General features: G+C 42.4%; 2 protein-coding genes across 5 annotated transcripts; one reads left to right on the top strand and one right to left on the bottom strand.

Moving 5' to 3' along the window:
- The first annotated feature begins 10 nt into the window (after positions 1 to 10).
- On the top strand, positions 11 to 5,533 carry LOC127003420 (myotubularin-related protein DDB_G0290005-like). Of its 2 annotated transcripts, XM_050870101.1 has the most exons (6): positions 11 to 494; positions 1,312 to 1,448; positions 1,580 to 1,878; positions 2,083 to 2,174; positions 2,353 to 2,487; positions 2,665 to 5,533. In XM_050870101.1, exons 2-6 carry the CDS (start codon positions 1,336 to 1,338, stop codon positions 5,218 to 5,220), a joined length of 3,195 nt encoding a protein of 1,064 aa, XP_050726058.1. In that variant the 5' UTR covers positions 11 to 494; positions 1,312 to 1,335; the 3' UTR covers positions 5,221 to 5,533. The 2 variants fall into 2 exon arrangements, with proteins under 2 accessions (XP_050726058.1, XP_050726059.1); XM_050870102.1 differs by lacking the exon at positions 1,580 to 1,878.
- Positions 5,534 to 5,688: 155 nt separating this feature from the next.
- Positions 5,689 to 25,541, bottom strand: LOC127003419 (activated CDC42 kinase 1-like). 3 transcript variants are annotated; one of them, XM_050870098.1, is made up of 17 exons: positions 25,309 to 25,541; positions 21,796 to 21,909; positions 21,419 to 21,664; positions 21,180 to 21,269; positions 20,609 to 20,718; positions 20,028 to 20,137; positions 19,529 to 19,641; positions 18,999 to 19,137; positions 18,500 to 18,663; positions 18,059 to 18,216; positions 17,670 to 17,809; positions 16,751 to 16,873; positions 14,888 to 15,002; positions 14,063 to 14,232; positions 11,357 to 13,407; positions 10,487 to 10,668; positions 5,689 to 10,214 (listed from the first exon to the last, which is right to left on the bottom strand). In XM_050870098.1, the coding sequence occupies exons 2-17, from the start codon at positions 21,892 to 21,894 to the stop codon at positions 10,094 to 10,096; spliced, it is 4,131 nt and encodes a 1,376-aa protein (XP_050726055.1). In that variant the 5' UTR covers positions 21,895 to 21,909; positions 25,309 to 25,541; the 3' UTR covers positions 5,689 to 10,093. The 3 variants fall into 3 exon arrangements, with proteins under 3 accessions (XP_050726055.1, XP_050726056.1, XP_050726057.1); XM_050870099.1 differs by lacking the exon at positions 25,309 to 25,541 and adding an exon at positions 23,082 to 23,223; XM_050870100.1 differs by lacking the exon at positions 10,487 to 10,668.
- Positions 25,542 to 26,167: the final 626 nt, after the last annotated feature.

Raw genomic sequence — 26,167 nt, 5'->3', positions numbered from 1 at the left:
GGTCTTGAAAATCTTTTATTCTTCATATTGCTGATTTTTTGTATGTTTATTGAAAGTTTTATATAGAGAACATTGCCTTTCTAGACCTCCTTTCTTTTTCATTTTTTCCTTACTTTCTCTCTTTAGGTCTAGCCTATATTGGTATATCATGGGTTTCTTTATCATTAGGCTACTATTTATTATTTATTTATTTATCCAATGTTATATAATTCATTTTGGGAGGGATGACGGGGAACTCTGATATTCTAAATGCTCTTCATATAATTCACAGTTAGTAAAACAAAAAGAAAGGCGAAATATATAGTGTACATAAGTAGATAAAAAGAAAATTGCATTGATTCATTATATTGATTGATTGATTGATATATATAGTTTATTGTTGCAAGTAAAACAACAAAGGAGAAGGGAGGAGCTTTATATATAGTGAAAAAAATCAAGGAGCGTTTTTTTCCAGATTGTCCATAGTAACGTGATCGCTTCGAAGACCTCCTTAGGTATTATCGTTTCAATTAAGTCGTATCGTAACTTACTGTGTGATTCATTAACTATTGCAAACCGAGAACCAATCAATAATCTTATGACAAAAAATGTACCAACTTACCTGCGTGTCTTTCCTCTCGACCTATGAATGGCGATGATGTCATGTATAGGCCTACTCTTGTTTCCTATGTTCCCATTAATTCCTATTCCTATGCATTGTTTCGTATGTTCCCGGATTGTTCCTATTCCTATATTGTTTCCTGTTCCCATTGTTCCTCTTCCTCTTCCTGTTCTGATTCCTATTAAACTTCAATCACTCAATGTTCCCATCCCATTCCTATTCCTGTTGTTTCCTGTTCCCATATTTCCTATTCCTGTTGTTTCCTGTTCCCATATTGTCCCTATTCCTATTGTTTCCTGTTCTCATTTTTTCTATTCCTATTGTTTCCTGTCTTCCCATTGTTCCTATTCCTATTGTCCCCACTGTTCCTATTCCTATTGTTTACTGTTCCCATTGTTCCTATTCCTATTGTTTCCTGTTCCCATTGTTCCTATTCCTGTTGTTTCATGTCTTCCTATTGTTACTATTCCTATTGTTTCCTTGTTCCCATTGTTCCTATTCATATCCCTATTATTTCCTGTGTTCCCATTCCTGTTTCTGTTCTTATTGTTTCCTATGTTCCTATTCCTATGATTTCCTATTCTTGTTCCCATTCCAATTGTTTATTATGATCCTATTGATCCTAAGCTACTATGTTTCCAAAGTTGGGGACATACCGTACTTGCCTCTCCTCCACGACAATTATAATCCAAGTCACTTTTCCTCCTCAGCAAAGCAGGAATAACTGACCTAAGATGAACTGGGTGGGAGGCGTGAGGCGACGGGTGCTGCAGAGGGAGGAGATGAAGCTTCGTCAAAGTCTATTTTTTGCTGCCCACGCTGCCCACAAGCCAACAAGTGCCACTGGGTACGAGGAATGATGTCACTATTAGTATATGCCTTGGGAAATCTGTCTTGAAATTATGGAACCCTTGACCATTTTCTTCCATTTGTATTTTGCTCTTTTGGCCATCCTCTGCTGCGATATGGGCTCAGCAGGACAGCAGATAGACAGGACACTAGCAGGACTACAGCTGGACATGGGGGCACCAGCAGAACAGCAGATGGGCAGGGCAGCAGAAGGATAGTATATGAGCAGAAAGGAACTAGCAGGGCAGTAGATAAGCAGGATACCAGTATGACAGCAGATAGACCGAAGGATACCAGTAGTACTCCGCAAAAGGGCACCATCAGGACAGTAGATGTACAGAACACAAGCAGGACAGCAGATGGGCAGCAGGGCGCCAGTAGGACTCAACACACCACATTTGCACCCCTTGTCAACAGGAGTAGGATCAGTAAGTCGCTGTAATTCATTTTAACACATCAAAAGAATTGGCCTTTATTAGCAGAGCTCGAGATAAGTCAATAAACAAATTTACGATGAATAAAAAGTTTGCATATGAAAAAAGCAGAGAACGTAGTAATCTAGAATGTTTATGTGGTTGCAGGTGAAAGCGAAGTATGTAACAGTAGGCTATATGAGTGATGATTCTCGGTAGGTCCTCGTAAGTGGAGAAGAGATGACATGGTGTGCGAGAAACTCCGACGAGGAAAGGCGTGGGACTCCTACTCCCAATACATGCATAAAGAGGTACATGTGTATGGTATTGTATTTATGTGGTACTGATGTGTCTTTGCTATGAGAAAAATAATCTGTGGATGTGTTATTAGAGGAAAACATTGTTATTTTATTGTTTGGTGTATAAAAAACTAAATCACTGTTGTTCTCACTGCAATTTTGATTCTGTGTACTGTACCACCCCCTCCAGAAGCAGGGGGGCGCCCATGGCAGTGACACACAGCCCGCCAAGAAGAAACACAGAAAGGCCAGCCAGAAACCTTCAAATGCTGCCATCATACGCCCAGCCTCCTTCCACGGGCCCTTCTCTCGATATCTCCTTAGGGTGAGGAGAGAGAGTGATTGAGTGAGAGAGAGTGGGAGAACGAGAGATAGTGAAACTTTCCCCTTACGACAATAGACTTAATTTGCTGCTATAGTAGAACTTAAGATACATAAAGTCAATCATTATAACAGAAGAAAAAGTGAATGAGTAGGTAGTTTTATCCTGTTTCATTTTCAGTTGGAGCTCCAGTCCGTTGGCTTAAAACTGGAGGAGGGGAAGGAGAAACAGGACCCATTTGAGAAGCATAAATTCAACAAAAGCAGGACAAGGGAGCAGAGGAAGGAGATGGACAGGGAGGACACAGCATCTGACAGGAACAGAAACGCTGGTGCGGGAAATCTGTCGACAGGGAACCAAGAAAATGGCACAAAAAATCCTCCACAAGACCCTCAAGATGTCAGAACTAGACAGAAAAGTACCACCAACGCAAATATCACTAATCAAAACCCAGGCCATGAATTACCTCAGAGCAAAACCGCAAAGGACCATACCAAAGGGAACAACACTGCAGCCACTAAAGGACACCAGGAGAATGAACGTTCGAAGATTATTAGCGGAGACAATATGCACAAAAGTAAGAAACCCGCACCGAAAAAACATGGTAGTAGCAGAAACAACACAAGTACACAACCTTCGCAGAACCACCCTAACAATCAAGCAGATCCAAGTGCCAAAACAAGAGGCAGGAAGGAGGACTCAGATAACAGGAGCAAGGAACATCATAAACGTCACAGCACTGCAAGAAAGATCGAAAGACACTCGCTGGATGATAATGAAACCCAGTCGAGCAGAAGTACAAGAACCAGAGGAAGAAAAGAGAAATCCTCCAGTAGCACAAATAAGAGGAAACATTCGAATATCACAGTTGATGCTCACGATGTCAATACTTATACAAAAAGCAGAGATGGGAAAGATAACTCCACCAACAGCCTGGCACACAAAGAACATCCTAGGAACACAGTGAATACCAAAGATACCCCAAAATTCACACACATCAGAGGTGCCAACAGAACTAACACCCATGAAACCTCAAGGAAATCTGACAAGGAACGCCGAGAAGAAAAGTCAAGTGAGAGAGCTGGCAAGACGGATTCAGCGGAGGAGGAACGAAGCCGCAGTAAAAGAAGACACAAAGGCCCTGACCTGCTTGCTGGCGCCCCTCAGATTCGGCAGATTCTCTCCCTCAGCCCAGAACGTCACAAGGGCAGAATATGGGCTCCCCTCAACCTATCTTCGGATACCTCCAAAGCCAAAACAAAGCCTAAAGAAGCCACACAGGGTAGTCTACATAAGGAACAAGTTCACTCACATCAGGGAGGTAGCAAGAATGAACAGGAGAGGAAGAGTAAACATGAAACTGGGGAGAGAAGCAGAGAACAATGCAAGACTGGCAGGAGTAAACACCAGAAAGAGTGGGAGGATGCACGTTTAGCAATGCTCCTTGGGCCTCAGATCAAAGGCACATCAGACAAGGGAAAGGAATGGCAGAAGGATGCATATGAGAGGCAAAGCAATGTGACAAGTGACAGCCAGACAAAACAAAGATCTTTAAAACCTCAGCCTACTGAAAATGAACCTAGGCAAACTGACACCACTGGCCATACAACTGAGGCTTTACCAGGCAGAGACAGAACACCAGAGACCACTAAGAACAAGATACAAGAGAGTGAACACCTGGACAACCGAAGACCCAAACTGAGCACTTACACACGCAAGATCTACATTATTGAGAGTGGGTTGAGTTTTGCCCGGGAGAGGAAAGACAAGACTCCCTACCTTGACCGGAGCTTTGGCACTCCCTGGCTTGGTAGTGCCCTCATCAAAACCCCAGGAAGCAGCATCTCCTCATCCAAGACCCCAACAGACCCGACACTGGAGGGGTCATGTGAGGATCCTTTTGGGAGTCAGGGAACAGAGTTACACCTCAACACCCCTTTACAAAACATGACAAATGACCACAATCAGGAGAACAGGGAAAAGACAGTGGAGATGGAGGCCAAAACAACAAAGGTCAATGTTAACATGAACCCAAGCCAACTGTTCAGTCCCCAATATGCCTCTCAAGTTCTCAACAGTTCTCCTTCAACTATACAAAACTTGGAAGAGATGAGGAAGTGGGTAGCAAGGAAAAATTACAGTGAATTAGCATCAGACAAACTTCAGTTCCTTGCAGGCCCAGCTAGTGATGAAAACAAACTTGTGGACTCAACCTACCCTGGGCCCATTTCCTCTCAGTGGCATGGAGCACACACCAATCCCACATCACTTCCACAACACCAATATGTCACTCAAGAAGGAAATTGTCCTGATGAAACCTCATTAGGTTTTAAGAGAATGGACTTATTTACTGATGACCACTCAAAGATCACCCACACCCAAGAAGCTTTACTGGGAAGAAAACATAACCCAGACACCCCACACTTTGCAAAGAGTCACACCTCTCACATCACAAATTGGGGTCAGTTTGGCATTAGTGTTGAGCAAAGCCAAGCCATTACTGAAAATGGTGGCCACTTTCCTTCAAATGTTGAGATTCAGACAGACCATCCAGGTGACTTGCACCCACAGCATGTAAGCAGCACTCCTATGTATCACTTCATGGCACAAGATTATGACACAAACCAGGATGCAATACACAGCCCTAACTCAGCTGTCAGTATGTCTCAAGGCATATATGCAGACAATATGTCCTTATTCAAACATTGCAGTCACTTCCTCCAACCCTCAGCCTAGGAGTGGAGCTGTGAATGGGTGTGTGGCCTACAGCACACAATCAAACTGTGGTATGAGTTGCAGCTATTATAGTGCATGAGAATCACAATTCTAATGAGAGAATCACTTAGAGACTTTCAAACACACAGCACCATCTTACTGGTGTTCTTCCTGCCATCTGCTCTTCTATTTACTCTCATACACCCTCTTTGCAAAATTACCATTCTGCATTCTCTTAATAGGTCAAAGTCCCCTCAGTGAAGTATACTTTACCTGCTCTGCTAATCTGCATTTTAAATCTTTGGCTCTCACATTCACACCACATATCTAGTGCATTATTGTCTTACAGACCCTTCCAGTCTCCTGTGAGGCTGTTCAAGTGCTTGACAACGCTCCACCCAGTGCTGTGCAGGACTGTTCTGCCAGTCTTCTTCATGCATGGGGTGTTGTGGCAATAATAAAAAAATGTTGCAAAAGAAAAAGGCAGTATTTGTGGCATTCCTCATATTTCCAGCTCTGAACAAGAAGCTACAATATAAGTATATTGACATACAAAGCAACTATATCCACATACATACAATGAATAATTATAATTTCATTCATGTGTAACAAAATCAAACAATGACTTTAATTTGTGTTGAAAGCCCTTGGAAGGGAACAGCCATACTTAGAATAAAAAATAAAATACTGTATAACTAAATAACAATAGCTTTTAATGTTGAAAAAGCATATTATTAAGATTATGGTTATGGTATTTAAGCAACAGTAATCTTAAGTTACAAAATATTGCTAATTCACATGAGACAAACAGATCTATTGACCAACTCTAGTAAGTAATAATTTGGTACATTGTTGCAAAGGATTTCTGCAAACTTGAACACAAAAAGACTCGGCTCTGAAGCAAGTGTGTGCCGATCATAATGCATGTATACCTCCCTACCTCAGACCTCAGAAACTAATTACCGGTAAATACAAGACAACTAATGACACGGGTATACCTTTCTTACTAAGGAGTAACCGGTCACTGGCTTTATCTTGCAGGCATCTTGAGGGCTGGTAGTTGTGGGGATAAATAAATATGACTGAGGGAGGACGAGGTTCAAGGCAACACCTCCCCAAGACACCTCTTGCCAAAAAGCTAACAAAACAGGATAAAGAAAAACTATATATACGATGAAACCTTAAACTCAATGGAATTAAGTACATGCATGAATTGATGTTATCCTTCAAACAGAATGGTAGTGGTCATTTATCAAGGTATGTTGCCATGGGGAGGGTGTAGGCACTGGCCCCCAGGACTAAGTCAAATATAAAAAACATAGCTGAAAGGTTGTTATCCTGCTTCTCAACAACATTGACCTGGGGCTCCCCTAAGAACATGGAGCTGACAAAGTGACTCCATTTCTCTGTAAGGAGCTTCAGGAAGGAACAAGAAAAGGGAGGAGTGCACAGACATACAATGAAGGAAATGATTGCATGAAAACTAGTATGTAATATGCAAGGTAAACAGGTACAATGAGGATAAATGTTGAGAAAAGAAAACAACTTACAGCCAAACCAATCACAGTGAAGTCTTGATTCATGTGATTTCACTTCACGTTTTGTTATCAGTCAGAAAAAAAAGTTCCACAAAGTTGCATTCCAGAAATCACAACTGGAGCATCCATCAGGAGCTCACGTTGCCAGAAAAGGTCAAGCATACAGTGTGGGTGGTATACAGAAGGAAACGTGTTCCCTTACAGACACACATGCCTTCCTCTACCTGGGTACACACACACCTTGATTCACATGAAGCAACTGGAAACAAAACTGGCTGGATATTTTGTACAGTTTTTCTCAACTAGCTGCACAGCAATATTATCAAGTCTTCTATATGGCATTCCAATATCTCGATGCAACATTGATTCATTGTACTCTGAACACCAGAAAAGTGTCCATTATAAATTACAAGTTTGTTTCCCTGAAGGATGTATCACCAAGCAGATGCATGTGTGTGTGTACTATACATACATATTATGATTATCAGAGTAAAAATTGCACTGATGTGGCACTAAGGCATTGTTTTGTCATCTGTGATAGGGAGAAAAAGTCATAGTAGGCAAAGGAAAAGGTTAGAGGAGCAGGGAGGTGAAGGAAGAAGACAGAGAGGAAAGGAGACAAGTGAGAAAAAAAAAAAAAAAAAAATGCTGGAATGCAAAGAAGTCAGAGGAGGAAAAGGGAGGAATGACGAGGGCCAAGGAAGGAGAAAAAAAAACACCTGAAATAGTACAATTACGCGCTTCTTTGAACATACAAAACCAACAACTTCAACAACCAAGTGAAGGGGATTGTGCTGCAAAGTACAGTCAAAATCTGTTGCACCAGGCAGCAATATCCAGACACCAATGCACATCATTTAAGTAGACTGTCACCACCACCACCACCACCACCTTACCAAGACTACGGAGTCTGTCCCTGACATGCCCTGCACAAGGCTACATCTTTAAGTATACGTATAAGGAATTGCTCTGTGAATTTTTATTTTATTTACTTTTCAACACTTAGCGGCAACATTATTATTTTTCCACAGAATTAAATTTACTCCAATGGGAATGTCTCAAGAAAACAAAGTATGGATGATAATATTCTCGTCTTCTGTGTATGTGGTGAAGGAGTCAGGCATATACACACTGCTCCTATAAAACAATAATATAGAGATGCCAAAGTGTTGTGAAAATGTTTATGTTCATCACAGCAATAAAACTATTGACCTAATGAAACAAATCAACCATTTACTCTTTCCAGTTTCATTTCATCCATGACTCAACTCCACTCTTTACTACACACATTAACTGCGTATCTTCTTTGTATCCTGCTCTGACCTTCAGTACAATAAAACAGACTGAACATATCCACTTCTAGTCAAGTAGGCAATATTCAGGGGAAGAGTGTTGTGCACAGGACTGTGCCTCTCCTCACCGGCTGTGCACCAACACAGCAACACAGGAAGGCTCAGCACTGGGGTGATCGGTACAGACACACTGATGCAGCACTAAATATTTGTGCAAAGAGAAACTCAGCCAACATTTGTGCAAAGGATAACCTTCAAGTTAAAGCTTTACTATCACTATTTTTATGTACTACCAACAAACTAATTCCACAGCAACAAAAAACAGAGAGACTATAAGTATATTTTCCACAGATTGAACACATAAGGATAAACTAAATGTGACGGTACAAGCAATCATGATGAGCATTCTTTCAATCTCAGAATATTTGGGTGAGATTCAGTTTAGTTATGTAACCCGCTTGTCGGCAGTTTGTTAATTTGTCTCAACTCTGTTTAAAGATATGATGATTCAGCCTCGCTCCTCCAGTGGTGAAAGTCTCGCCCACTTCCTTCAACAAGTGTAAGTGACTGGTGGCCAGCAGGAGCAGGCCCACCCTGCTCCTGACCAGTCAGATGGGTAACAAATTTGATCAGCAACCTCCCACATACATACCCTCCCACATACTATCAACAGTGTGACCAGGAAGACCAGACACTCACAGGGGAATGTGCCGCACCACTGAACAGTATATATAAAAAGTCTCTTGGCACTGTACAATACATCTGCTTACTGCTGAGCTGGGCCACAGCTGGGAGGCATCTCAGTTGTGGGAACCAGTCGCACAAAGCTTACATTGAGGATGCAGCACAGAGACAAAATATAATAAAAAATGATTGGGATTATACTTTTCTTGTGGCATATGGTGACCCAATGCTTTTATGACTGAAATGCATACCATTTACAAAACAACAACAACAAAAATTTAATATGATAGAGGCATTTGGGTTATGGTGCCTGTGCTTAAACTAAAGTTCAACAGCTGACAAACATTTGTATGTCGGGGCCCTAATGGTGTGGCTGCTTGTCTGTGAAGCAACTTTCATTATCAGATGGAATTTCACATCTGTTACAAGGCAAGGGAAGAAAGTAAACAGTCAAGCAGTCTCAAAATCTGTGCTGGCTTACATTTACCTTTCTCTTGTGGCCTGATGAAGCTTTGAGTAAGTAAGCATTTTTTATAGTATGTATATTATCACTTCATATCTCACTTCAGGGGTGTATGGTGCCAAACTACATAAATTATATTAGTATTTCTGTGTATACATATAACTAGAATCTATAATATCCTTCTGTCTTCAATACTTGTAAGGTCCAGTGCACTTAACAAAAACAGATTTCATTCACACCATATCAATCAGCACACACACACACACACACACATCCATACAAGCCTACACCTCAATTGCCCAAATATTAAAGCATGTTTCCTAGGTAAACTGTCCACCTTCCTCCTCGCTGAGAGCACAACATCTACCGACAGTTCTCTTCCTGTACCACTGCAAAGCATGATGCCATTAGGGCCATCACGTGTACTTGCTAGAGAAGCTTAGAATCATGTTAACTAAGTTCTAAAGGGAATGCTGACAACCTTTCCCCTAAAAAAATTTGCTAAAAACTGATTTCAGAAACTTGGGACTCAAATGTTCACAACTGGGCTACACATTAAATTCTTATGCCTATGTTTGCACTAGCAAATGCTGCTTCAATATGAAAATAGTTCATTTGACAAGAATCACAAAACCCCCATTCAAAGGAAACTGAGGTAAGGGTCTGGCCTCTGCTGGCTTAATTCCCTTGGTACACAAGTCATTAGCAGAGCAACGGTGTATCTGCTGACAGATTGGGACAGACATATTTGTTCATATGGAGCTATAGAAATAAAAGAAAAATCTACACTAATGCTTTTGCTCCTACAGTATCACAGCTTGAACATGTTTCTTAGTGTGAACATGTTAGTTACGTAGTTTTTGCACAATACCTGCTACAGTGGAAGAGACGGGAATGTTCTCCGGTGGGTGGCCACACTAAGCCTTCTGCGGCTCAGCACCGGAGTACAGGTCCAGGAGGGCTGAGGCCGAGCGCTCCAGCTCCCAGCTGTTGGCCTCCAGCACTTCCTTACACTTCTCCTTATTTACAAGTCCTAGCCTATAGTGGAAAAAAACATATATTTAGGTTAATATATATATAAAAAAATCATAGCTTTATAAACTAGAAGATTCATTCATGTGATTATATGCCTCCCAATTTTTAAAGAAATCCTAAAATTTTGGAGAAAAAATAGAGCAAAAGCGACCTGTTTTGCAGTCAGCAGACAGACAGAGACAGACACACAGCTCCCCCACAAGCCCCACGTGCCAGGCCACGAGCACCAACACACAACACAGAGGCAGCAGAGAACAAAGAGCACCAAACCTGACCTGTACAGCTTCTCCACCTTGAGGTACTGAACCGCCCCCTGGTAATCCCCGCTGGCCACATGCAGGGCCTGCCTGGCGGCGGCCTCGGAGGTCCCAGGCACCACGGCAGTGACACGGCACACCAGCGCCTCACCCCTGGCCCCCTTGCTCACACCACCACCATCACCACACACTACCTGCAACTTAGCACAAGCAACAAGCCGTGAGTCAAGCAGTGAGCAGATATTAGGAAAATCATGCATGATAACACAAATGATACTGTGGATGTGGAATGAATACAGAACTGTGCAGGGAAGGATCTTTGTGGTATACTTGACTACAGAGGCAAAAAAGTACACACGAAGTAGAAACTTATAGGACAGGTGACTGGATGGACTGAGCAATATATTCACAATGAGTGTTACAGTTAGTCAACAGTACATAACTATTTGTGTTAATGACTTGATTAGCAATGAAAGGCAAGAATAAGAAAATAAAAGCCACAAGAGAACGAAAGAACTAAATTACTGTGAGTGAAACTAAGAAACTCTGAAGAAACAAGTGACATGATGTTTTTAAATGAGTGAGATATGAATGACAGCAAAATGGCAAGGACAAGCTAAGGCCTGAGCCACAAAGCCTGAGCAAGCAGTTGGGGTAACAGGACATTCCCAGCAGTGAGGAGGAACATTACAACCCCTGAAATATTGCTTTGTTCACCCTGATGCTGCTCCTTCCAGTGTGAAAACCTCAAGCTTAAGACACTGGAGACTCCTTGACTGAAATCTTAATCTGAACTTTGGTATATTCATCAAAAGTGAGGAGTCTGTGTTTTAGGAGATTACAGATGTGTTACTAAGTTATGATTTGACAACAAGAAGCATCACTAACCTGGTTATAGTTGACAGTGACTTGTGGGTTGAGGACAAGTGTGGGTTGCAGCACAGTGCCTTGGGGTGGGGGCAGTTCCTGGATGGAGGGCGGACAGCTCTGGTGAGGGTGTGGGGCGTAGCCTGGCCGGGAGTGTGAGGGCAGAGTGGTGGAGGAGGACGACATGGTGACCGGTTGACCCATCTGATGCTGCTGTTGTAGCTGTAGCTGTTGATTTTGATTTTGTAGATACTGCTGTTGGTTTTGAAGGTACTGTTGCTGCTGTTGCTGATGATACTGTTGCTTTTGCTGCCAATTGAAGTTCATCTGCAGCCCTGCCGAGACACTGTTCATGTTGGAGAGGGCCGGCGTGGGCTTGTTGGCCTCCACCGGCCCCCACAGCTCCCCCATCAGCCTTTGTGCCATATAAGCAGACTGTTGGGAGGAGTAAGTGGTCGGTACCATTCCTCCTGGACCTCTTGCCGACTGCTGGGGCTTAGAGGGGGCTGGGGAGGTCTTGGGGAAGTACTGGCTGGTGTCTATGTTCTGCTGGGTGCTCAGACCAAGGGTGCGTGAGGAACTAAGGATGTCCAAGTCCGAAAAGGCACTGTTGACGGTGGTGGCAGTTGTGGTGGCAGAGGTAGAGGTGTGCTCCTGGGTTCTTGCACCCGGCAAGGTATTTAGGTTTTGTCTGGAGCTGGATTGTCTGGCAGAACTTTGCTGTGGACAAGGAGGGAGGGCAGGAATCGTGGAGGTCTGTCTGTTGGGTTGGGATGACATACACGACACATTATTGACCTTCTTGTTCCTGTCATTGAAGGTGTTGGCGGAGGCTTGGTCCTTTCCCAGGGACTTCTCCAGCTCAGCGATGAAGGACGGATCAAGTTTAGGAAGAGTTGATGAGACTGTGGGTGTGAGTGCTGGCGGCAGGGCCAGCTGGGGCTGGTACGATGCCCCGGCCATGTGGAAAGACATTTGGGGAGCATCCCTTGATACAGGAGGGTAGCCTGCGCCTGGATACCTGGTGTGAACACTGGTGGTGGGCTGTCTGTTGCTCCAGTGAGCTGAAGACACCATCAGAGGTTGTGTGGCAGAGAAAGAGGAGGAGGAGGAGGAGGAGAAGGGGACAAGTTCCTGTCCAGTAGGGATGGTAGAGCCTTGTGGTGCTGCAAAGGATTGTACAGAGTTCATGTTTTGTGGCTGGCCAATGGACGTTATCCACATGCGACCAATTTGTGCACTTAGCCTATCCTCAGTGCTGCTGCTTAACGTCTCTCCTTGTCTGTGAAAGTCCGTGGAGCAGTTAAGGTTTGTGGATGGCTTTGCGTTGTTATACAAAGAGCCTCCAGCATTACTAGACACAGAGGAAGTAGGAACGCTTATCACTGATGTGTGAGTGGGTTGTGTCACTCCCACTCCTCCCAGGTTTGTGCCAGATGATGTTCTGGTAGTTCTGATCAGATTACTGTTCGGTGCAGCATTTGATGAGTACCTGTTTGTTACTTCACTGTTTGCTCGGCTGATGCTGCCAGAGTTGGTGGTTGGCTGGGAGGCGGCGCCCTGCTGGAAGACTGACGCCTCCTCTGCAACTCTGTCATAGGCCTGGCCATCCTGGGGAGCTTCAATAGGAGGTTCATCGTAACACCTGATGTGAGACGTGTCAAAGGGATCTTCAGTAACATTGGTGTAGTACTGGTCGTCCTGTGGCAGAGTGTTTTGGTACTGTGCGCCCACCTCCTGGTTGTTCTCTGCAGCATAATTCCCTTGAGACACACTCTGTGCATCTTCCCAGTCATCGGAGAAGTCAGAGTCATGGTTACTTAGTTCGTCCGCATCGATGGCGGCACCGGGAGGGGGAGGGGCCTGCCGAAGAGGCTGTGGGAACTGGTTTTGCTCCTTGAACCCATGACCAAGAGGCTCCTGAAGTTGGTTGTGCACCTGGTTAGGGACACGGTCGTTATTGTACGGTCTGTGTTGAGCAGGAGCCCGCTGAGATGCCGTGGCAAGGTTTGCTGAAATGGCTGGAGAGCTGTTGGTCAAGTTCATGTATGTGCACTGGTTTGCTTCGCCTCCTGTAAGAAAAAATACTGAATGTTAACCCGGTAGCAGCGACGGGCCAAATCTGTGGCTTTACTGTGTAGCAGTGACGGGCCAAATTTGTGCCATGATATAAACCCCAAAAAATAGATGATACATAATCTGATCACAAATGCCTTGATATATATTATGAAATGGTTTGTGTGTGGGGTGATTTTTTTCTCATTTTTTTCGCTTGGAGGGACCATTAAGAAACATGATCCCCGCTGCTACCAGGTTAAACTGTTGGGATGATTCGACATTCGTGAAGATAAAAGGAAAGAGTGTGATAGAATGCAGCAGTAAAGGACTAAGATTCGTTACTTTCACCTCTTAACCCCTTGACTGCAGATTTTCTACAAGAAGACATCACCAAGCTACAGGAATGGAACAAAAAGTGGCTGCTACAATTCAATGAAGAAAAATGTAAGTCCTGCACCTTGGGGGGGATATCCAGCATACCAATTCATGGGAAACACTCCACTATGCACCACAGAGGAAGAAAAAGACCTGGGAGTATATGTTACCAAGCTACCAGTGAAAGCCAAATCCGTGACAATCGCAGCGGACGGGTTAAAAGTTATTCCGGGGGATGAAAGTCAGAATAAGTAAGATGTACAGAAATAAACAGGGGAGAGGTCAGCCACTTACTCGGGTCAATGTTGCCGTACTCAGGGAAGGATGAAGAGGCCGGGTCACAGAGGGAGGACAGACTGCCTCTTAACTGCCCACTGACCTCCTCAACACCACTGGCCCTCAGGTCGGTGAAGGAGTGTGACCTTTGGTAGGCATTCTCAGACAGGTCAATCAGGAGTTCATCTCTGGGGGGGAAGGACAGTGAGTTATCTGGTGAGTGCGAGGAACAGAAAAGAACACAGGCTTTCAGGTGGGGTAAACTAGAGCCAAAGAATAGGAGAGTGTGGTTAACCTCATCACATTTTTTTTGTTGTTGTTGCCCTTGAGCTGGAAAAAAAAGAAAAAAAAAAGAAGAGGAGGAGGAGTGAGTGGTTAACCTCATCACTTTTTTTCTACACGTTTTTGGTTGGTGTTGTTGCCCTTGAGCTGTTAAAAAAAAAAAAAAGTGCCGTGCTGTTATCAAAAGGGTCACGCGAAATTCAAACTGAAGCTGATACAATAGTTTATTTATTTATTTATTTATTTTTTTTTTTTTTTTCCGTGTGTGTGCTCGAAGTACTTCCAGATCATGACAATACCTAGAGCACACAAAAAACATTATTGTATCAGAACCAACTGGAATTTCTAACGGCTCTCTCAGCAACAACATGACGACCAAGTTTTCTCTGGTCTAAACTATCAACATCACACAGCACAGACAGGCTTACCAATAATGCCACTACTCTAATGCCACAACCAGCTCACAAATGTCCAAATATCAAGCCCAGGAAGGTGACGCCATATCCCAAGGTGGACAAATGTTTCATGAGGGAGGATGAAGTAAATGTATCGACCACTCACCTCCCCTTGGACTTCTTCTTGGGGTTCTTGAGGGTCTGTGAGTGTGCTGCATCCTCCGAACGCTTCTCATTGCCACGTCGCTGTTGACCGAGTTTAAGCCGCAGGGACCGTTGCTCTATAAATGAGAGGGAGTGTAATGTTTTGATTCAAGAGTTACTGTTATGTATAGACCTCAAAAACTATATCAACATTAATAAACTTGAGCTAGAAAAATAAAATCACATACACGAATGGGAGCGTTAAGCTTTGATTCAGAGCTTACTGTAATAGACACCAGAAACTATATCTACATTAACAAATTTCAGCTAGAAAAATAGAATCATATCACAACCATAACAATTGATAAAACAAAACAAAACACACATAAATGACAGAGGAAAAAAATCTATAGACACCAGAAACTATATCTACATTAACAAATTTCAGCTAGAAAAATAGAATCATATCACAACCATAACAATTGAGAGGAAACAAAATATTTTGATTCAAGAGTTACTGTAATCTATAGACACCAGAAACTATATCTACATTAATGAACTTGAGCTAAAAAAATAAAATCACATAAGCGAGAGGAAGCGTAATATTTTGATTCAAGAGTTACTGTAATCTATAGACTCCAGAAACTATATCTACTTTAATAAACTTGAGCTAGAAAAATAAAATTACATAAGCGAGAGGGAGAGTAATGTTTTGATTTATGAGTTACTGTAATCTATAGACTCCAGAAACTATATCTACTTTAATAAACTTGAGCTAGAAAAATAAAATCACATAAGCGAGAGGAAGCGTAATGTTTTGATCCGAAGGTTACTGTAATGTATAGACTCCAGAAACTATATCTATTTTAATAAACTTGAGCTAGAAAAAAAAAAAATCACATCACAACCATAACAACTGAATAAACAAAGCAAAAAACACACTAATGACAAAAGAAGAAAAATCTAGACACCAAAAATGATACCTGAAAAAAATTGACCTATAGAAAAAACATCATAACCATAACAATTAAAAAAGAAAGCATTAACAATCACAGAAAGAGAAGATCGTCCCCTGAAAAAAGGTAACAGACTCTACTACTGCATTCCCAAACCATTAAAGAAAAGAAAAACAAAGAAAAATAAACAAAGAAATATTAAGAGTTGGTAGTTTTTCATGCAAGAAGAGTCAGGCTAACAGAGGAAGTAAAGAAAATCCACCAAAAAAAAAAAAAAAAAAAAACTTCTACATTCCAAAACAAATGAAAAAAAAGTAAGCCATAAATATCATAGTTGGTGTCGGGCTAACAAGGATAGGCTAGCAGAGAGAGCATAGTAAACACACTACTACATTCCCAAACCACTATGAAAAAGAAAACAAGAAAAATACAAGGAAAACTAAACTAGTCCACTATATATCAAAGTTCGTATTTTTCATGCAAGAAGTGTCAGGCTAGCAGAGAGAGCAACGTAAACACACTCTACTACATTCCCAAACCACTGTGAAAAAGAAAACAAGAAAATACAAGGAAAACTAAACTAATCCAATATCAAAGTTCGTTTTTTTCATGCAAGAAGTGTCAGGCTAGCAGAGAGAGTACAGTAAACACACTCTATTACATTCCCAAACCACTATGAAAAAGAAAACAAGAAAAATACAAGGAAAACTAAACTAATCCACTATATATCAAAGTTCGTATTTTTCATGCAAGAAGTGTCAGGCTAGCAGAGAGAGCAAACACACTCTACTACATTCCCGAACCACTATGAAAATAAAAATGAGAAAAACAAAGTAAACTAATCCATATATATTAAAGATGGTGTCAATCTAGCAAGAACAAGAACCACCGCCATCACAGACTTCCCGAGCCCACCCCAGGCCACTCACTGTCTCGGCGGGAGGGGGTGGAGGGGCGGCCTATCTGGTCAGGGGGCTGCATGGGGTTACCGAGGTACAGTGGGTCGATGAAGGTTGGACTGCCCCAAGACTTCCCGCGTATGCCCCCGTGACCTGGGTGAGACAAGGGTACATTTCCGAGTTAGTTTGGAAGGCTACACCACTCAGTATAAAGTCACCCTCATAAAATAATTCCCTAAGTCATTTTTCAGCGATTTCCAGGTTTTTGTCGACATCAATTTTTCTACATGTGACGCCCATTTTGGTATAGTTGCCTAAGTCATTAAGGGTTTGAGTGTTCTGGAACTGACCTTTTCATTTCTGCCTAAATCTTAAGACAAATGAGATAATGACATTTCTTTTCTGATTTCCTGTAAAGTAGAAAATAATGACTTAGGCGGTTTCTTTACGAAGGTGACGATAAGATTAAGTATCGTCAGTCAGCGAAAGAAGTATCTAACACTCATGGCTCGATTAGACAGAATTTGAGCAAAATCTATAGACATGGTGTTGTGTTGGTAAGGTTGGTAACAATGGGTACACTCAAGCCATTCGTACCCACCTAACTAACACATCACCATGTCTATAGATTTTGCTCAAATTTTATTCAATCAACCCATGGGTGTTAGATGCTTTGTTTGCCGACAGTACATGCCACTCCCCCTTTTCCTTGCAATGCCACACTACACCAAGAAAAATGTACAGAAATTAAACTAGTTCTCAGGTTTATGTAAGTTACTTTAGCCACTCACAAGTCTCCTTTACTTCTCTATTATTTCTTTCTTTACAGCAATTCTCCAGTCCATTCTTTCCTGATTCTCTTTTAGCCGTAACACTTCTCTTTTTCTTCACAACCTCTCAAGCCACTTCATACCACCATAATGCCTTAATACTCTCTCTCTCTCAGCACCTGTGTGGATGAAGGAGTTGCCGAGGGGTTTGCTGATGTCCTGGTTGGCGAGGGGTCTCTGTGGGTTCACGATGCAGCGGGGGAACTTGCCCACATGGAAGGTCCTCTGGTTCTGGCCCTTCCACCAGTAGTCTTCCGCCCTGCCAAGACAACATAACAGCCTTTGCCATCACCCTACTCACACTGCCTGCTTTTGGGTTATTGTCATGTCTTATACATCATGTTATCTAACCAACCTAGGGTCAAAAAAGACATATCAGCCACATTATTGTTACTAAAGACAAATATGATGTTTAAATATCAGGCATTCTGTAGACATATGTTTGTAAATAAAAAAGCAATCATCCCATAGCCCCTGAAGCCACTAGAAGATTGATCCAGTGCCGCACCTTCCATCGATGACAGCAATGAGGTCATTCACACTGACGCCCAGCCCCCCATCCTCCTCCCAGCCCTGCACCACCTTCATCGTGTCCGGCATGATGGCTGACACACGTTGGTACACCTGCGTGAAGGTCGGCCGCGCTGCCGGCTCCAGCGCCCAACACTGAATGGGGGTATCCAAGGCTTAGTCAGTAAGTTAACACACCATCTGGTTATAAAAGAATGAATGAACAAATATAGAGATACATAATGATGATAACAACCAAGCCTATCTTCACTACTAAAACTGTTGGTCTTACACGCTGGCAAAAACGGTGAATCCCCTGAAAAGTGGTGCCCAGACAAAGCTCAAGACTACTTAATACTGAATCACCAATACTCAGCCTGTATCACTGCACTACACAGCCCCTGACCACCTCTCACCTCACCAACCAGGAGAGAGTTACCTCAAGTAGCAGATCATAGATGGCTGTGGGGCAGGCAGCGGGGCAGGCCAGACGCTCCCCCTCTTGGTCAATCTTCCTCAGTATCTGCTGCCCGTTGAGCCCCACCCAAGGGTCTTCGCCGAGGGAAAAGGTCTCCCACAGCGTCACAGCATACATCCACACATCTAGGAGTAGACTCATCATAGACAAACACAAAGGGTTATGATGTAAGGAGAAACAAGCTACTACAACAAAATCAACATGGAAAATTTACTGGTGCATGAACGCAGGATAACAAAAGGACACAGTAAAGTTGAAAATTCTACCTCCGATATAAAACTAGTGACAATTAGAATGGTATAAATCAAAAGGTGGTTGAAGCGAGAAGCATTAGGAGGTTGAGGATGAACTATACATATATGGATACAGAGGTAGGACAAAATGAGCTTGATTCTAATTCTACAACCCACAAGATAAAGCACACATGCACACACACGTAAACACACAGATGTTTCCTTACCCGAGGCATGAGAGAAATGCTTTGTCTTAAGGGACTCCGGGGCACACCAGGGGAAGGGGACTTTCTTCTGCTCACTCATAACGTAACAGTCCTCCTGCTGAGGGAGCGCTCGCATCAAGCCAAAGTCACCAATCTTCAGCTGTAAGGAGAGAGAGGTTCTTTAGTTTCAATTCAGCTGAACTTGAAAAAAAATATATTGTGTACAGGCTTCCATTAACCCCTTGACTGCAGATTTCCTTCAAGAAGACATCACCAAGCTACAGGAATGGAACAAAAAGTGGCTGCTACAATTCAACGAAGAAAAATGTAAAGTCATGCAACCTGGGAGGGGAAATCCAGCACAACAATACCACATGGGAAACACTCCACTATCCACCACAGAGGCAGAGAAAGACCTGGGAGTATGTGTTACCAGGCTACCATTGAAGGTCAAATCCATGCCAATTGCAGAGGATGGGGTTTATAGAGAACTGGAATGGGAGAGAGGAGATAAAATGAACATCCACAGAAACCTCTTTAGGATAACGCACCTTATCCGCAGATACCATGAGGACGTTTCTGGCTGCTAGGTCACGATGAATGAACCTTTTGCTCTCGAGATACTTCATCCCGTTGGCTATTTGTACAGAGTAGTTACAAAGTGCTGTCAGAGAGAACAGAGAAGACAATTGATAAAATGTAACATACGAAACAGAAAATATATAATCCCATTTATCTCAAAGGTGTAAATACATGTTAGCCTTGAGACATTCCTTAACATGTAGCTTTTAATTTCTTTCAGCCTGAGATGCATGTTTCATATCACATGCCACTCGTAGGTGCTGGAACATTTGGCATGATTACATTTTTTTACAGTAAGGGAGGCAGCTCGAGGGCAAAAAACAAAAAGAATAACAAAAAAGGCCCGGTCGCCGCTGCTTCGACAAAAGAAAAAAAGAACGAGAGGCCAAAAGAGAGGTCAATTTTGCATGGAGAGCCGTCTTGACCCTGAACTGAAGAGGATGAGACGAAACAGTTTCCCTGACTCACTAAAAACAGACACGTGACCAAGCTGCTTGCGGAGATAGTCAAGCAGGGAGCCGAGGGGAGCCAGCTCAGTCACCATCATCAGTGGGTTGGAGAGGACGATGCCAAACAGCCTGATGACACAAGGGAGAGTCTAAGTCGTATTGAAGAGGAAGCTAAACGATGAATAATAAGAAGTGGTGAGATTATTTTAGTGATGAGATTGTTTTACCCTTAGAGAGTGAATGGACTCTAGAAGCATTGTTTTTAGTGACCTTTTGCAAATGTCTTTTCTGTTAACTGTTGTAAGCTTTTCATGTTTTTACAAGAACAAGACAAAGGACATCAACATTCATTTGGGCATTCTTAGGCATTGTAGGATTTTTATTTACTGTGAATCTTATTAGCCTTTACTCAATCATCTTTACTGGGACACTAAGCATAACATATCAACATCCATTTAGCTGTTCTTTGGCATTACAGGAATTATTTATCTATTTACAGTGGATCATTCTTTTTAGTCTATCACTTTTACCAGGAAAAATAAAAATAAATGCTGTTCCCCTCCCCAGATGAGCTCCTACGACCTCGCTTCCAGGACTCACAGGATCAGGTTGGAATGGGACAGCTGGTGCATGGCCTGGACCTCCTTAATAAAGTCATCCAGCGTTCCGGGCACGTGGAGAACATCTTGCTTCAGGATCTTCACCGCTACCTGTCACCATCAAAGAGCCAGTGTGTGTGGACGATTAGGTTACAGTGCATGAGTTTGAAGTGCATGATAAAGGTCCATATTGTTAAATGTATCGAGGTCCCAGTTCGTCTATTACCAAAGCCACAGAGAAGATTAGCCAGATTTTCATGCGTTGTTTACTTATCTTTCCTGTTTATGGTGTGGAAGTCATGTAAAACTATCACCAGGGTCACAAAACAGTCCATGAAAATTGAAAATCCTGGCAACTTCTACGACAGGGTTATCAAACAGGCGTACTGAGGTGCCGATACGTTTTAAGAATACAGGCTAAATACCTTTCTGTTTCTTACAATAGTCATTCTCATCATGATTTCCATTGTGCAGCTTTATAACAAATATCATCCTTGTTTTCATATTTATATTTTCTACTCTTACAGTTTTTTTTGGGGGGAAGGGCATTAAGGGATGTTGAGTCTGCTTACCTCCTTCAACTGTCCTCCTGAAGTTGTCCACTGTGCCCTCTTAACAACCCCAAAACTGCCATCTCCAAGTTTCTGGCCAAGTGTGAGTTCCTATGGCACAAAATATCATTAAGAATCTTCTCTGCCATTCACAGAAGTAACTAATACTTTATAAGCAAATTTATTCACAGGGTTAATGAAGATTGATACAAAATATAAATGTCAATAAGGAGTGATTTTTAAACTCATCATCAAATTACCTGTTCAGGGATGAGGCAGGTGAGGCCAAAGGAGCGTGACTCGTCGGGTGCCAAGGATGCCCTGTTCTTGCCTTGGGTGGAGGAGCTGGTGCCAGAGGGCCGGATCTTGGACACCAGATTCTTCACCCATGTTGCAGGGCGTCGTTTCTTCACCGCATCCAGCAAGCGACGTGCAGCGGGCAAGCCCAGGCCGATACGCTGAAGGTCCTCCTCATGGACATACTCAAAGTGACTGAGACGGGTGACCTGAGAGAGGAAGCAGGGTGTGACACTTACTAACGGACAAGAACTTTCAACCTGTCATCCACCCAGATTTCCACAATTCAAATTTTTGTACATTAAGGTTAAGTTAGGTCACACCAGGAGGGGTCACTCACCTGCAGCTCATCTCGAACCCGTATAAAGAATTGCTCCAGCTGCACCTCCGCCAAGATGCCCCGAATGGCCTCCAGCTCATCCCCCTCCACATCCCCCATCACACAGACATGAACCTGAAACCAAGACAATAGGGTTGGTAATACTGGATGCATCTGCACTCACATCTGGAAATGGAAGTGCAGGGAAGAAGAAGGAGAGGAAGACCTAAGACGAGATGGAAGGAATGCATAGCAGCAGATGAGAGAAAAGGGCCTCAACACCAACATGACAGACGATAGAGGAACGTGGAGGTGGCTCATCAAAAACAGCGACCCCGTATAAAGACGGGATAATAAGCTGGTGAAGAAGAAGAAGAAGATCTGCACTCACATCAACCATGTCCAAAGGCCGAAAAGGAGATTAACCGAGTTCTAATGCATGTTGTTTTAGGGTCATGGTACAGAAGAAGGGTCAAACTACCACCAAAGACATAAAACCATCCCTGGAAATGCCCGACACTCCTATGAAAGCCTTGTCAAGTGTGTGTGCTTGGGCACCGAAATCTTTATGAGTATGACCCTAGATCTTCAATCAACCCTAACTTCAGAGACTTCGGTCAAGCGGGGCACCAGGGGACAGCATGGGTCAAGTAAGAGTGTCATGCATCACGGCAGCCACTATAAATGGAATTTGCCTGTGTCACTAACGGGTCATCCAAGAAGTCCCTCAAGCAAGCCTACCAATGCTATAGGCAGCACAAAACAAGTGACTATGGTTAGTGATGGTGTTTTTGTGGGTCCACAAGAACTCTGCGATGGAACAAATTGACCAAAAACAGAACAAAAACAAAAACCTTAAAGTCACCAAATGAAGTACCTAGGTATGTTGTTTTATATATATATATATATATATATATATATATATATATATATATATATATATATATATATATATATATATATATATATATATATATATATATATATATATATGAGAAAAGGGTACGGTATCTGGTCATTTTGCCCACATGTCATTTCGCCCAAAGTAAATTCGCCCACATACTGGAGGCTTTTCGCCCACATAAGGTTACAGTTGCAATTTTAAGTGGGTAAATATAGAATAGGAACACAAGAACTTTTTTTTTCGTTTTTCACTCCTTTATTGTGCAATGTTTTGCAAAGTAACAGCTGTCATCATCAGGCTAAAATAATTCTATCAATACAAAAACTGTTTCAAAATTAGAATTAGAAAGTTTGGAACTTGTATGTAGGTTAAGTAATTAAGGAAAGCCATGGGATTCACTCACTTCCTAGCAAGATAGCAGATTGTCCAGATAACTTTATTCTGTGCGTTGCACCAGTACAGACAAGACAGGAAGGTCTGCACTGCGACGGTTGTGGAAGCTGACATCACAGGAAATGTGATACTGGTATATCTCAAGCAGATTACTGGCCAGCTGTGAAATCCGGGCTTTCCAAGACTGGAGTTGTAACTGGTAAATTCTGGAACAGTCTTCCTTCATTTGTATTTCCTCCTGCCTATGACTTGACCTCTTTCAGGAAGAGTGTATCAAGACACCTCTCCACCCGAAATTGACCTCTCTTTTGGCTACTCATTACTTTTTACTTTTGTGGGAGCGGCGAGTAGCGGGCTTTTTTTGTACTCTATTTGTTGCCCGTGAGCCGCATCCTTTGATGTAAACAGAAACAAAAAAAAAAAAAATTCATGCTTCTACAATGATGTACAAGCAACCCCTCAAGTGGAACTAGAATCATGAATTGAAGATTCAATTTTGAATGGCATTGAAAGTGAGGAACAAGCAACACCTCCAATAGAAGTTGAATTATCAATTGAAGATCCACCTTTGCATGACACTGAAGGTGATGAACATGCAAGTTTTAATATTCTTATGTTTTTATTAGATTTTAATAAAGTTATTACTACATGATTTGTGTACTGAATAATACCTGTGTGAACCAACATTAGCGTGGGAGAACAGACTCCATTATGTGGGCAAACAAACTCTAAATTTGGGCGAAATGACTTGTGGGCGAACTGACACGTGGGTGAAAAGACTGTAAATCTCAGAAAAGTATATTATGTACTCATTTGATTCAATGGTGACCTAACCAGACCCCCCCCCCCCTCCCCATCCCACTGCCAAAATGCAATGTGCTATAGTCTTTCGACTCTAACTTGAGCCCTGTGGCTTGGCCTGGGGAACCCCCCCATTGTTTACACATCTAGCGATGACCTGCGCATTGTGATCTGTCTCACTGTTAGTCAGCACGTTATCTATTTATGGAATATATATATATATATACATATATATATATATATATATATATATATATATATATATATATATATATATATATATTCATAATATGACTGCATGGTGTTATGAATAGCTTGGGATTTGAGGGAAAGACAACGACTCTGTAAACCTTCCATTTCACTTGGCAACGTGGCTCATGCGATGGTGCCACACCATTCACCCTTCCACCACCATGGAAGACTCAGGTAGGTCTCACTCTCGTGTCATGCAAAGCCAGGCCAAAGATATTATAGGCTATATAACGTAAATAAGAGAGAGAGAGAGAGAGAGAGAGAGAGAGAGAGAGAGAAGGAGGGGAGCGAGCTCCTCTGAGGAGAGTGATGGGGTGATGTGGCAGTAGTGCAGCTCAGGGGACCCATGCCTAAAGGCTCAAGTTAGAGTCGATCGACTATAAACTGCACTAAAACTTTTTACAAGATTTTGATGTTTCTTTGAATTTCTGCTAGCTACAGATTACAGCACTGCATCAAGGAAGAAAAAAATACAGCACAATGTCAGTATTAACCTCATGTGAGATGGCTACCACAAAAGATATATTGGCTTGGCCATTAACACCTACTAGTAATTAAGCTAAATTTTGCATGATTACCTGATTCAATCCTACTGCATAAGGAATGCCACTGCTTCCATAGGGCCACTAAGTACTGGGCTCTCCTGCCTCACGTAACCTGCTTACCCCTTCCTGTCAAAACAGTTTCCTTACTGTTTCTGATTCAATCCTACTGCAAAAGGAACGCCACTGCTTCCATAGGGCCACTAAGTACTGGGCTCTCCTGCCTCACATAACCTGTTTACCCCTTCCTGTCAAAACAGTTTCCTTACTGTTTCTGATTCAATCCTACTGCAAAAGGAACGCCACTGCTTCCATAGGGCCACTAAGTACTGGGCTCTCCTGCCTCACGTAACCTGTTTACCCCTTCCTGTCAAAAGTTTCCTTACTGTTTCTGATTCAATCCTACTGCAAAAGGAAAGTCACTGCTTCCATAGGACCACTAAGTACTGGGCTCTCCTGCCTCACGTAACCTGTTTACCCCTTCCTGTCAAAAGTTTCCTGTTTCTGATTCAATCCTACTGCAAAAGGAGAGTCACTGCTTCCATAGGGCCACTAAGTATTGGGCTCTCCTCTCCCTTAAGGTGCCTCTCCTCCTGCCTCACGTAACCTTTTTATCCATTCCTGTCAAAACAATTTCCTTACTGTGTTCCTGTTGCCTCATCAAAGATCTGGGTGCGTCGTAATGCTCGTCCCCACAGGGCCTTGTAGACACCTTTCCATCAACACGGGATGAAGGAAAAGACTTATATTCCTTCAAAACCGCGCCTCGAGGGTCACACTGAGGCTTGAGGGGCAACAAGAAGGAAGAGAGGAAAGAAGGGAACGGCCTCCCTCTTGTAAACAAACCTTCCCCTCTAGCACCGTTGCCAGATTATCGTACTCAGAGCATAGTATTCACCGGTTTCTGACGCATAACTAAAGCCAAGAAACATCAGGAATTAACTATTTTAACGATAAATGTAAATGAATCTTGTTATTGGGTCCCAGGAGACGGTTTTTTGGGTCGGAAGTCAGTAAATATAAGAGGCTGAGTACGACAATCTGGCAACGTTGCCCTCTAGGCTGCAGAGCTGCCAACCTTCCTCTTTTTTCCTCCTTGGTTCTTCTTCCCGCTTAGATACTTAACAACGAAGTCTTTGTTGCTTCACTGTGTAGACTTATATACTCCTGACTTTTCTTTTTTGCATTACCCTTTTTTGTCCTTTTTTTTTTAATTATTTTCACTATTATTGCAGCTGTGGTTCTTAATTATTTTTCTCTTCTAGCTCTTTTATTACTTAATTAATTCTTTCTTCCCAACATGTATTGCATCAGATACTTTACTATATACTTTCATGTTCCTCCCTTCTCCCTTGTTGTTTACCTGCAACAATAAACTATCAATCAAAATATAGGCTACTGCGTATATACTTTAATACAGGCCTATACGTACTTTATTTTACTACTTTACTACTTTACTACTCTACTAATAAACGAATACAGTCTAGAAAGCAAAAATTAA

Source organism: Eriocheir sinensis, chromosome 25 (genome assembly GCF_024679095.1).
Source record: "Eriocheir sinensis breed Jianghai 21 chromosome 25, ASM2467909v1, whole genome shotgun sequence".
Classification (NCBI taxonomy): Eukaryota; Metazoa; Arthropoda; class Malacostraca; order Decapoda; family Varunidae; genus Eriocheir; species Eriocheir sinensis.
This window is presented reverse-complemented; position numbering and strand designations above follow the sequence as displayed.

Coding starts and splice junctions, on each gene's coding strand:
- LOC127003420 (XM_050870101.1), top strand. CDS start 1,336: ATGAACTGGGTGGGAGGCGTGAGGCGACGGGTGCTGCAGAGGGAGGAG. Junction 1,879..2,082: donor TGTCAACAGGAGTAGGATCA/GTAAGTCGCTGT, acceptor GATTCTCGGTAG/GTCCTCGTAAGTGGAGAAGA. Junction 2,488..2,664: donor TCTCTCGATATCTCCTTAGG/GTGAGGAGAGAG, acceptor TTTCATTTTCAG/TTGGAGCTCCAGTCCGTTGG.
- LOC127003419 (XM_050870098.1), bottom strand. CDS start 21,894: ATGGGGGATGTGGAGGGGGATGAGCTGGAGGCCATTCGGGGCATCTTG. Junction 21,665..21,795: donor GGGTTCGAGATGAGCTGCAG/GTGAGTGACCCC, acceptor TTCCTCTCTCAG/GTCACCCGTCTCAGTCACTT. Junction 18,217..18,499: donor TCTATGATCTGCTACTTGAG/GTAACTCTCTCC, acceptor ACCCCCATTCAG/TGTTGGGCGCTGGAGCCGGC.